The 12,743-nt window shown below is 45.2% G+C and overlaps 2 protein-coding genes across 8 annotated transcripts in view; both read left to right on the top strand.

The window, feature by feature from the left end:
• LOC123499735 (glutamate receptor U1-like) overlaps nt 1-7,799 on the top strand; it is a 56,297-nt gene extending 48,498 nt beyond the window's left edge. For 4 of the 5 annotated variants that reach the window (XM_045248169.1, XM_045248170.1, XM_045248167.1 and 1 more), the window contains 7 exons: nt 675-833; nt 1,133-1,295; nt 1,859-2,073; nt 3,516-3,641; nt 4,155-4,303; nt 5,045-5,280; nt 6,494-7,799. In XM_045248169.1, coding sequence (XP_045104104.1) covers nt 675-833; nt 1,133-1,295; nt 1,859-2,073; nt 3,516-3,641; nt 4,155-4,303; nt 5,045-5,280; nt 6,494-6,744 — 1,299 coding nt within the window. In that variant the 3' untranslated portion in view covers nt 6,745-7,799. Of the gene's footprint in view, nt 1-674; nt 834-1,132; nt 1,296-1,858; nt 2,074-3,515; nt 3,642-4,154; nt 4,304-5,044; nt 5,281-5,886; nt 5,933-6,493 lie in introns of all 5 variants that reach the window. The other variant, XM_045248166.1, reaches the window with a different exon arrangement.
• Nucleotides 7,800-10,439: 2,640 nt separating this feature from the next.
• The window catches only part of LOC123499733 (sulfoquinovosidase-like), a 15,707-nt gene continuing 13,403 nt past the window's right edge, over nt 10,440-12,743 (top strand). Inside the window, exons 1-2 of one of the 3 annotated variants that reach the window (XM_045248162.1) lie at nt 10,440-10,516; nt 11,614-11,778. In XM_045248162.1, coding sequence (XP_045104097.1) covers nt 10,442-10,516; nt 11,614-11,778 — 240 coding nt within the window. In that variant the 5' untranslated portion in view covers nt 10,440-10,441. The other 2 variants (XM_045248164.1, XM_045248163.1) reach the window with 2 other exon arrangements.

The following is a 12,743-nucleotide window of genomic DNA, read 5'->3' as shown; positions in this document are numbered from 1 at the left end:
GGACAACAAGTTTCTAATGTCAAGTTCTGAAAGTGGTCCGGTGGTTGTCGTGGTGGCAGCGGTGACGTCACGCTAAACAGGTCTGAGTTGCCTAGCTAAACCAAGGCAGGCGAGGAGCAACACTAGAAGGAAGACACACACTAAGGATTATATGTTCCAAGTGTTGCTTCTACTAGTAATGCTGGGAACTATCACATGTTAAAGTGGTTCATGTTTGTAATTAAAGCAAGTGGCTGAGTGAGTCTTGAGTGCACTGTGGTGTTCTGCGCTGGAGAAAGTGATGCAGAGGGAGGACCAGAGAGTGGAGAGGAGCGGCGGCAGCAGGGATAGCTTGCCAAAAACCCGTTTTGAGGCAGGGACGAGAGCGAAGTGACTCCAGGCTGGGCTGTAACACATGATAGTTACTGAATGGCCACAGAGACACACGAAGAAAGAGAGATGTTCAGATAGATTGGTGTGTTTGTAAGTAATTAATGTAGAGAGAGAGAGAGAGAGAGAGAGAGAGAGAGAGAGAGAGATGGAAGAATAGATAAACAGATAACCAGTCATACCAACCACTCTCACTACCACCACTTCACCACCAGACACCATCCATATACGTACCTTTAATAACAAAACTCAATCAATCACCCAACCACTTCACTCCTGTCCTCCCCTTCCCTCCCTCCCTGCAGACCGTGGACTTCGCTATGGCCGGCTTCACCATCACACACATCAGGGAGACAGTAATAGACTTCACCCACGCCTTCTTCGAGGAGCCCACCACCATCCTCATCCCGCCGCCCAGGGAGCAGAACAACTTCCTCGCCTTCCTTGAGCCTTTCTCTTGGCAGGTCTGTGTGTGTGTGTGTGTGTGTGTGTGTGTGTGTGTGTGTGTTTATGATTGATACTTGTAAGCACTCATCAACAATCTCACTTCATATCTCTCTCTCTCTCTCTCTCTCTCTCTCTCTCTCTCTCTCTCTCTCTCTCTCTCTCTCTCTCTCTCTCTCTCTCTCTCTCTCTCTCTCTCTCTCTCTCTCTCTCTCTCTCTCTCTCTCTCTCTCTCTCTCTCTCTCTCTCTCTCTCTCTCTCTCTCTCTCTCTCTCTCTCTCTCTCTCTCTCTCTCTCTCTCTCTCTCTCTCTCTCTCAGGTATGGTTCCTAACACTGGTGAGCATCATAGTGGTGGGTCCCATCATGTGGATACTGGCCACCGTGGGGAACCTGCCGGTGCTGTACCCACACAACACCCGCACCGTGCACTACTCCCTGCTCAGATACACCTGGGACTGCGCTTTCGCCCTCGCCGGCCAGAGTAAGACTGTTCGTTCAATATGTGTTAGAATGAGTAATTAATGTAAGGCGCAGCAACAGTCAGGGTCATATGGCACCGCGTATGTGTTGGAAGGAAAGGGATTCACGTCACTTACCCATAATGCCTTTGGATGCACGCGTTCCAGCCTGAGGGACAAGGTAGATGAGAGATAGATAAGTTACAAGCGACAACGAAGCAGCAACTGACCTTTAGGTTCCTGCAAGGCTGTTTTGTAACTGCCTTTAGCTAGCTGCAGGGTGGAGGGGCAGGGAAGTAAGGCAGAAGGCTCCTCACATACGAGAAAAAAAGGAATAAGGAATGAAGATAAAGGAAAAAAACATGAATAATACAGAGGTAAAGAAGATAGATATCACATGAGACAGTGGCGGTCCAATATGAATACAACCGTAACATTACCGTACCTTCAACACACTCTACTCCTTCATCACCTCACACTCTGCATTTCACTTCCCTTACCTTTCCTCCACACTCCCTTCCCCTCCACAAGACACCACAACGCAGCTCAACCCCTCGTCCCCTCCACTCTCTCCACTCCCTGGCAGGTGCCCGCACGCGCCACACGGAGCCGGTGCGGGTGCTGCACGGCATGTGGTGGACGTTCGCAGTGATCCTGATCTACACGTACACTGGCACACTGATCGCCTTCCTGACCGTACCGCGCCTCACCAGCCTCATCAACTCTCTGGAGGAGCTCGCCAACCAGAAGGACGTGTTGTGGACCTACCGCGCCAAGACTGCCCACGAGACACTCTTCGCGGTGAGGGCGGGGACACACACGCTGGGCACCTGCAGGAGAGGATGGCTGATATGATACAGGTCTTCAAGTGGTATAGGGGTGTGACAAGGGTGACATAGGCAAGGCTCTAAGCGTCAGTGATCAGAGGACAAGACATGCTGGGTTCAAACTTAACCCCTTGAGTACCATGACGCGTTTCCATATTCATTCTGTTTACTATTTAGAGATTTTATACAGCTTCAGAAACTATTGTGTTGGGGATGAGAATAGTGAAGACTGTGACCATCAATCTTCTCATCTCTATAGACCCTTCCTAATATCAATAAAATGACTAATCATATTCAAATTTCAAGATACAAATGTGTCCCAGGACTGAAGGTGGTTAACGTCTTCAGTACTGGGACGCATTTTTACCACGAGTTTTGGGCACGATTAGACGATTCTATTTACATTAGGAAGGGTCTATGGAAGTCAGAAGATTAATGGCCATAATCTTCACTATTCTAATCCCCACATAAATTTCTGAAGCTGTATCAAATTGTCAAATAATAACCAGAAAAAAAAATGAAAACACGTCATGGTATTAAATAGTCCCGGTAGCAGGAACGTCTGGGCACCTGCAGAAGAGGGTGGCTGATATGGATCTTTAAGTGGTATTGTGGCATAACAAGGGTGACACAGGCGAGGTCATCTGGATCAATATTCAAGGATAAGACGAAAAATAATAGGTTAAAGGTTAAAAGTTAGATTTAGGTCTATAAGAATCAATATAACGAAGAATGGCTAAAGGAATACAGGAAATAAGAATATTATAGTTACGAAAGAAGACGAGCATTTCAAATTTCCATTGCAAAGAGAGGCGGAGGTGAAGAGGGTGTTTGCCGGAGGTGTTCCAGCAGTGTAGGAGATGAAACAAGAGCGGCATGGTTAAAAGCCTCAGAGTCAGTAATCAGGATGGGATAATAAATAAAGGGTTCCAGTTTGTTAAAGTTTGTTGAAAAATTAAAAAGAGAGTAAGAGGTATGAAGATATGACACTAATGGTCGCATGGCAGTGGACAGGTAAGCATTGATGAACAAGCTTCGTCAATGTTCTGTTCAAATTACTTTAACATTTACTTAACCCCTTCAATACTGGGATATATTTTTACCTTGAGTTTTGTGAATGATTAGACCATTTTATTGACATTTTTAAGGATCTATGTGTGTCAGAAGATTAATGGTCATAGTCTTCACTATTTTAATCCTCACATGAGTTTTGAAGCATTTTAAATACAGAATGAATATGGAAACGCGTCATGGTACTGAAGGGGTTAATTATTGATCTTCCTTCATCTTATATTCCACCTACATCTATTTACTCCTTGTCACCTTCACCGATACTGTCCTCTCACCTCTTCCCAACTCTCGTTCCCCCCACCCGTTCATCACCATCGCTGCCTCCTGATGACCGCCGTGGAGCAGACAGCCCAGCCTCCCTCCACCTACAACAAGATCGGCCAGCTGCTGAAGGAACGCCCTGACCTGCTGGTGCACACTGACGACGAGGGGATCAACGCCGTGCTTAGAGGCGACACGGCATTCATAAAGGTACCGCGCCATCATTGTTTCTCTCTCTCTCTCTCTCTCTCTCTCTCTCTCTCTCTCTCTCTCTCTCTCTCTCTCTCTCTCTCTCTCTCTCTCTCTCTCTCTCGTCTTCTCACTACATATATCACCGTGTTTCGCCTGTTTCATGTTCCCCGTGTTTCCAAATTTCTTCCTTGTTTTGGCCAAGTTAGGGAATCAAGGATAAGAAAAACAAGACTAACACTCAATTGACAAAGGTGACGTGCATGATAAGTCGAGATGCAAGACCATATTCTCAATCACCTGTACGCTGCACCTCCACTATACTCAATAGACTAGCTGAAGTTGTACTGATTCTTAAGGGTGCGTTTTTTTATAGTTCTAATGACAGATTAACAAGATTTCTACATTGTTGATAGAAGGAACATTCATGAGAATTCGTTTAATGATCTTTGTGGCCTTGGAAAATAGTCGTAGTGAGAGCAAAGCATTTCTGAATGTGACCATCAATGACTGGTGCCTCGCTGCTCCCCTCAGGAAAAGTCATGGCTAGACTTCGCGATGGAGCGGGATTACCTGGCCACCAAGCAGTGCCGCATGGCGCAGGTCAACCAAATCTTCTTCAGCGCGGGCTTCGGTTGGGCGCTGCAGGAACACTCCATCTTCCTGCAGCTCTTCAACAACGAGTGAGTGACAGGGACCGCCACGTGTGCAGGTCTGATGCCTCCCTGCAGCTTCCCTGAGTTTCATACGTCGTGTTCGTATGAGTGTGCTAGTGAGAAAACTCCATCCCGGTATAGGCCTAACTAATGAAAATGAAAACTGTCATTTTTTCTCTACATGAGGCTCAATACTTTTCCGTTGTTAAAATAATCCATCACTTACCGTTTTCTTTTTCTTTATGAATTTGGTGTGCCAGTAGAGTTTCCCCACCAGTGCACCAGCAGCTGAGCCTTTTGGTCAGCGCTCCTTTTGAAGTTTATCACAGCACAGTTGAGGGAATGTTTGCATGCAGCTTTATTTTGAAGGTTCACGTGTTAATGATACATTTGGTCGAGGTTCCAATACGTTCGTGACGTCACTGATCTATAATGACACAGATAGGCGGAGATACGTTGGTGTGATTCATGTCGGAACTACCTATCACCTGTAGACCTGATGGCTTCTTGCAGCTTCTCCTATGTTCTTAATGTCTTCAGCACCAGGACACATTTCAATATTCATTCTGGTTACTATTTGGCGAATTTATACAGTTTCAGAAGCATATGTTAGTATTAGAATGGTAAAGATTCTGGCCATTAATCTTGTGACCTCGATAGACCCTTCCTAATGCAAATAAAATCGTCTAGTTATACCCAAAAATCAAGGTAAAAACGCGTCTTAGTATTGAAGGATTAACATCTATATAATTGTTTCTTTGCGTGCAGGATCCTAAGAATGTCACAGTCCGGACTATTCACCATTTGGCGGATGCAGAACTGGCCCAGCCCTAACGAGTGCACGGCGGGCAACCCAGGGGCGCCGGCGGGACCCAAGAGCCTGCACATCAAAAACTTCTCCGGCCACTTCTTCATCTTCGGAGTGGGTCTCGGCCTGGCGCTGCTGGCCTTCTTGGTGGAGCGTCTGCTGCTGCGGGGCTTCTTCAGGGACGCCAAGAGTGAAGGTGAGTGGCGGGGTGGCAGTGACCTTGTGGTGTGCTGGGTTGGGTTAATTAAGTGAGTTTTGTTAGTGTGGCTTGGCATAGACGAGCAACAGAGAGGGATGGGACGTGTTGTTGTGCGTGGTTGTAGGGGGAAAGTTGATTTGTACTGTAGATTGAGAGAGGTTGATGGTGATGGTAATATTTTTTTTCTTTTCTTTTCTTTTCTTTTCTTCTTCTTCTTCTTCTTCTTCTTCTTCTTCTTCTTCTTCTTCTTCTTCTTCTTCTTCTTCTTCTTCTTCTTCTTCTTCTTCTTCTTCTTCTTCTTCTTCTTCTTCCTCCTCCTCCTCCTCCTCCTCCTCCTCCTCCTCCTCCTCCTCTCCTCCTCCTCCTCCTCCTCCTCCTCCTCCTCCTCCTCCTCCTCCTCCTCCTCCTTCTTCTTCTTCTTCTTCTTCTTCTTCTTCTTCTTCTTCTTCTTCTTCTTCTTCTTCTTCTTCTTCTTCTTCTTCTTCTTCTTCTTCTTCTTCTTCTTCTTCTTCTTCTTCTTCTTCTTCTTCTTCTTCTTCTTCTTCTTCTTCTTCTTCTTCTTCTTCTTCTTCTTCTTCTCCTCCTCCTTTGGGTTTATTGCAGAGTACTGATGCTGGGAACACCATGGGTAGCCCCTACAGGTACACAGGTACACAGACACATAGGTAGAGGCGAAGGGGAGGCGAGCACCACTCAGTAACCACTCACTCATCAACACTGTACCTGTAGAAGACTCGGCATGGAGGACAAATCGTGTTTGTTTCCTCCTTCCTCTGTTCTTTCACTCATTTTTTTTATTTGTTACTATCATTAATGTTGTTTTTGGTGTTGGTGTTCACTCCCCACACTCCACTCCACCACTCCACCAGCACCTGGAGTTTGTGCATGGAGTTGTGATTGTTGAATGACTCCTTCCCTCATCCTTGCCTCTCGAGCGCCCTAGTTTACTCATCCCCTTCACCTTAGTACAGTAAAGATAAGACTCGTATCTTCTCTTTTCTCTAGCTCGGTGTTACGTTGAGCGGCACTGAACGGTTTCCACTCAAGACGAACACACAATAGTGGTTATTATTTCTTCTAAGAGGAAAAACTGGCAACTAAGTGGGCCTTTTTTTCGTTGTTGTTGCCTTGACCAGTTTTCCCCTCATATATATAAAAAAAAAAATGTGAAGCTTTGTTTGTGTGCATGACGGCCGCCCATCTCCCGCAGGCACGCAGGCTTTACTTCCCTCGCAAGAATACCTGAGACACGGCAGACGACGCCACGACACCCTCAGGCCCGGGCCGCTGGAACGCTTGTTGCAGATGCGGGTGGTGGCTTTGAAGAACGGCTCCCCCTTGGTCACCGTCAACCCCCAGCCCACGCCGCGCCACCCTCACACCTTCGACCTGCACCCGCCACACAGGGAGGCGTACCACAAAGGCGCCATGCAGGTCCACAGTCGCCCGCCAATTAGATAATCCTGCAGTGTCGCGGCGCATCTCACAACAGCAATAACTTTATACTTACTTGTCCAGTCCAGTCCTGTCTAGTCCACCGGTGTGCCCCCAGTAGAGTATCTTAAGGAGCTTCGTGTCATAGGAGGTGGTGTGAAAAGTCTGAGTGGCGGGCAGAGACTCAAGCACTCGAAATGTGTTTATCCCATGCTGACCTCTGACACAAAACAAATGTCTCTTTCTCCCCCTCTTGGACACTGACACGTTTCTCCTGTGACATTAAGTTCCTCCACCGACAAGTACTGAGATGGCAATGTTTGTGTAGAGTTTAGGTGTGTCACTGAGATGGTTTAGTTCCGCGTTGTGCATTCGTGGCAGGATACAGGCAAGGCATCGTCAGCCACGGAGGAAGCAACACCTCCTCGCCTCGTCCAAGCTGCACCTTAGCCTTCGCTCCCTGGTGGTCTGTGTATAGTTACCATATTGCAACGGGTAGTAGAATGTAAACAAAACTAACAAGTAAGTCATCCATCACGTCCCATGTATACTAGAAATTTCAACCGCACCACAGGCCTCTCTTGTAACAGTGAAGTATAGCTCTCCTCCGTGCCTCACACCTCAGAGACCCTCCCAGGCTTCCCCCCCCCCCCACACACACACACATGTAGAGGATAGTTAGATCTGATGCAAAACACAATGCCTCGCAGCTCCAATACCCTCAGACATGTACCCACAGGAGTACCCCAAGCACCATAGGGTTGTGAATGAGTCTCACCACCAGGAATAGATGTGTTGCCGTGTGCCGTGATGCAGTGATGCCGCGACCGCTCTGTGGGCTGAGGAAGACACACAGGGTTTTAGTGGCACTTTATAGTAATTCCAGTGATAGATATAAGAATTCTACATCACTGTTAGGAAAGACTCAAGAAAACCCGGCTAATGATCTATGTGGCCTTTCAAAATACTGCTCTGTACCATCGTCTTTCCCCGTACGGTACAGGTGTGGGTGCTGTACCGCCTCCTACAAATACACCAGCGGGTCGTGGCACTTGTAAATATAGCGTACGTGCAAATGACAATGTACCTTTTATTCCATCCTGATCGCTGTCTGTTCCTCTTCAATGCTCAGAGGTGCCATGTGGAGGTGTGAAGTTGCCATTGCCATTGCTATTGCTATTGTCATTGCCTCCTCCAGCAAGATAGCAGGGTGGCAGGGTGATAGCATGTGTCGGGGCAATTAAGATGAGTCATAAGATTGGGTGTAATGATGATGACGTGCATGATAGTGCGTCCTGCATGGAATCACACACATACGCCCGGTAGCTCAGTGGTTAGAGCGCTGGCTTCACAAACCAGAGGACCGGGGTTCGATTCCCCGGCCGGGTGGAGATATTTGGGTGTGTCTCCTTTCACGTGTAGCCCCTGTTCACCTAGCAGTGAGTAGGTACGGGATGTAAATCGAGGAGTTGTGACCTTGTTGTCCCGGTGTGTGGTGTGTGCCTGGTCTCAGGCCTATCCCAAGATCGGAAATAATGAGCTCTGAGCTCGTTCCGTAGGGTAACGTCTGGCTGTCTCGTCAGAGACTGCAGCAGATCAAACAGTGAAATAGTGAAACAGTGAAACACACAGTTAATATTTCCATCTATACTGTACTACATAATCTGTAAGTATTCTCTCAGCTCAGTCATGTCCATGGAGAGAATAGAAACAAGGTAATAGTGGTGATGGTAGTAGTGGTAATGGTGGGAAATGGTAGTGGTGACAAGGTGGAAGTGTTGATGATGGTGATAGTGACAGGGTGGAAGTGGTGACGGTGATGATGGTGATTGTGAGGCTGATGCTCTTTGTATCTATATATAGTGGGAATGGTGGTAGTGGCAGTGGTGGAGAGAGAGAGAGAGAGAGAGAGAAAAAAAAAAAATACTAAAGATATATATCTGATAAAAAATAAGAAAAAACAAAAACGAAAACAAGTGACGCTCACTATCCAGAATTGTAAGTGCCAGCTACTGAATCAATGAGTCAGCTGAAAAAAAGGAAAAAAAAAAAAACGAAGAGAAAAAGAAAAAAACAAAACACTAAACACAATTCAATAAAACTAATTCCGACGAGCTCGTATTCTCAAAGAAGTCTGTGCTTCGCCTCCACTATTTCAAAAAGCTTTATATAAATTTAATTGAGTTTTTAAGGTGTTTTTTTATAGTTCTAGAGGCAGAGTGACAAAATTTCTACACTATTACCTGGAAAAAACACACTTGAAAATCCCGCTGATCATCTCTGTGGCCTTGGAAAACAGTCACGGTGAGAAAACAGAGCGTTTCTAGATATGGACTTTAATTCTTCATCTTCACACGACGTCAATTGTAACGTAAAGATGAAGGTTAAGCGACGCAAAAGGACCATCTTCAAGCTATAAGCAATCGACGCCAATCACCTTCACTATTTCAAAAGGCTTCCTATAAATTTACACGAGTTTTCTAAGTTTTTTTTTTATAGTTCTAAAGGTAGAGTGACAAGATTTCTATATTACTAACTGGAGAAACACTCTTGAAAACCCCGCTAATCATCTCTGTGGCCTTGGAAAACAGTCACGGTGAGAGAGCAGAGCGTTTTTAAATACGAACCTTAAATCTTCATCTTCATCTCGCGACGTCGATTGTAGCGTAAAGATAAAGGTTAAGCGACGAAAAAGGACTATCTTCAAGCTAGCAATCGACGCCATCTCTCTCTCTCTCTCTCTCTCTCTCTCTCTCTCTCTCTCTCTCTCTCTCTCTCTCTCTCTCTCTCTCTCTCTCTCTCGTGCAGTGTTTAAGCGATCCAGATAACATGCAGGAAACCATTCACATTGCTACTGATGTGTTCTCTTCTCATCAAAACAGCAAAGCGTTTCAGAACACGGATCTTACTTTTAACCCCATAAGCATCACTCACTGCCTCTTAACAAACCCATTATGTCGCAATGAACTATGGGAAACTGACCACATTTTCAGAAGTACCTGGGGCTACGTCAGGTGTGCGTCTGTGTGTGTGTGTGTGTGTGTGTGTGTGTGTGTGTGTGTGTGTGTGTGTGTGTGTGTGTGTGTGTTAGTATAAGCTGCGTCACTTCCTAAGGTTCCCACGGTCATCTATATCGCGTCTCATGCCCCTATCATGCCCCCGAAGATTCTCTCTCTCTCTCTCTCTCTCTCTCTCTCTCTCTCTCTCTCTCTCTCTCTAGAAGGCTCTTTTAAATATGTTACTAATGTCCTTTTTCATTATGGTTTTCTTAAACTTGGCAGCTGCTCCTCCCTAAAAAAAAAAAAAAAAAATAATAATAATAATAATGATAATAATAATGATTGTGTGCTGTGGTTTTATAATACTGGTTTTGGCGGCGGTGGTGATGGTGATGGTGATAGTGATGGCAGTAACAGTAGGAGGAGGTGGTGATGGTGATGGTAATGGTGGAGGGAAATGGTAGAGGGGGAGGAAGAGGAACATGAACAAAACAAACAAGAAAAATTAACTGTAACCATACGAAGATAAAACTTTAGCTTAGGTTGATATGCATTATTATTATTATTATTATTATTATTATTATTATTAGCAGTAGTAGTAGTAGTAGTAGTAGTAGTAGTAGTAGTAGCAGTAGTAGCACCAGCAGCAGCATTAATAGCAGCAACAAGGCAAATACAAGTAGTGAATATTCAGGATAACATTACGTAATGGTGTGTGATAAGGCATGGCAGCAGGTGTGTTGTGCTCAGCCTCACCTGCACCACTCACCAGTCTGCAGTCGAGCATCCGCTGCTGTAAGGTGAGACGTGAGAGGTCGGTGGCGGGCGACGTGGCTGTGTCCTGTGTACTGCTCATATATACTGTGGCTAATAGGTTAATAGAATAATAAGTTTAATAGGCATACCTTAGATGCTTAGAGCTACTGAAAAAAGAAAATAATAATAATAATAATAATAATAATAATAATAATAATAATGGTTGTGTGCTACTAAGAATATAAATACAATGCAATAAATCTTAATCAATGGAAGTATTTTGACTTGAATAAGCGTGCCGTAAACGAATAAGAGGAAAAATCTGCGTAACATATTGAAATGAACGTAAAAGTGTTCAATCTTGATAATAAAAAAAAAATATTGAGGTTAATTGTCAGCATACATTTTAATACATGAAAATATAATGAATTGTCATGATGCTGCGTGTGATAAGGTGGTCTGACTAGGTGACAGAGAAAGAGAGAGAGAGAGAGAGAGAGGGTGGGAGAGAGTTGAAGATAGATGGAATTAAGTAACTTTGCTCATCCAGGGAGTGTCACGTGTAGGCCTGACGGCGTCTTGCAGCTTCCCTCTTTTCTTATGTTCTTATTGGAGCAAAATACATCCAATGAATCTTCCCTTCTCAGCAACAAAGTATTTTTTTTCTTATGTGTGACGTTGATGGAACTCCTAACACACACACACACACACACACACACACACACACACACACACACACACACACACACACACACACACACACACACACACACACACACACACACACACACACACACACACACACACACACACACACACACACACACACACACACACACACACACACACACACACACACACACACACAACAACAAACTACATAAACACATTAATAGACAAACAACACAAAATGAATACCCAAAACAACAATAATGATGATAAAAAGGTCATAAAAAAAAGCAAAACAAGAACACACACACACACACACACACACACACACACACACACACACACACACACACACACACACACACACATAAACTCAACAAAGGCAACCAATATGCAACACACTCCACACAATCCAGTTTTTTCCTTTCGTTCAGTGACTCACCCGCTCGTTTCTCCCTCCCCTTCACCTCAGTGTCTCGCGGCGGACGGAGGACAGACGCTGAGAGAGAGAGAGAGCATGAGGCATCTGGTGGCAGCGGCGCTGCTGGTGGTTGCGGCGGCGGCGGGCCTAGGCAGAGGGGAGGTGACGTACGAGGAGATAGAGGGAGGCTTCACCATCAGCTTCCAGAATGAAGTAGTGAGTATTGCCTATACTGAGAGAGAGAGAGAGAGAGAGAGAGAGAGAGAGAGAGAGAGAGAGAGAGAGAGAGTGGTGGGAGGGTAAGGTGACAGGGAACACTGGAGGTAGGTAGGGAGGGATAGAGATGAGAGGAAGGAGTTTGAGAGGAGAAAAAGGAAAGAAAGAAAAGAAGTAATAAAACAAAAGGGAGAGGAGAGAAACGTGAGGAATCTATGCAGAAATGAAGGAAAGAATAGGAAGGAGAAGGAAAATTAAGTAAAAGGAAGGGAGAGATATACGTGAAGAAGTGGGTGAATGAGAAGAGGGAGGGAGAGAGACAGGAGAGGCAAGATGGAGAGTAACAGGAGAGGAAGGGATTGAGTAAGGAAAAGATGAATGGAGAATGTGAGGTAGAGAAGTAGGAAGTAAATAATATAAGGAGATAGAAGAGAATGGAATAACAGAGGAAGGGATGTAGGTGGTAAGGAAAGGAAGAAATGAAGCCAGGAAATGAAGCATGGAAGAAATGAGAGAAGGAAGGAAAGAGTAAAGGCTGGTTCACACGTGTCAGTATGCGGCTAGAAATGCTAGGCGCTAGAAGTACCGACAGAGCCCTACTAGCCGGAACACGTTCACACATAGCGGCTGGGAGGTATCGGCTGGTTGGCCTACATTTCTTATGAAAAGAGTGTTCATGTTAACGAAAGATTATACACAATTAAGATGAAATTAAATCATTACAAGTCTTCAGTCCTCACCAACAAACCCCTGCACAGAGGGAAGCAGTCATCGGAGAGTGCCAGCGATCTCATCCTGTGTACTTATACGTAGGCCTTTTTTTTTTTTTGCTATACAACTCATTTTTCGAGTGCCATACATGCCATTTGTCCCTCACTAGCTCCAACATCTTCCTCTCTGCCTCTGGACACCCACATGTTCAAACCTTCCGTGACGTCACAGTGTAAACAAAGCGGCTGGACAAA

The sequence above is a fragment of the Portunus trituberculatus genome, chromosome 50 (assembly GCF_017591435.1).
Source record: "Portunus trituberculatus isolate SZX2019 chromosome 50, ASM1759143v1, whole genome shotgun sequence".
In the NCBI taxonomy this organism is placed as follows: Eukaryota; Metazoa; Arthropoda; class Malacostraca; order Decapoda; family Portunidae; genus Portunus; species Portunus trituberculatus.
Note: the sequence above shows the minus strand (reverse complement) of the source record. Positions and strands in the feature narration are given on the sequence as shown.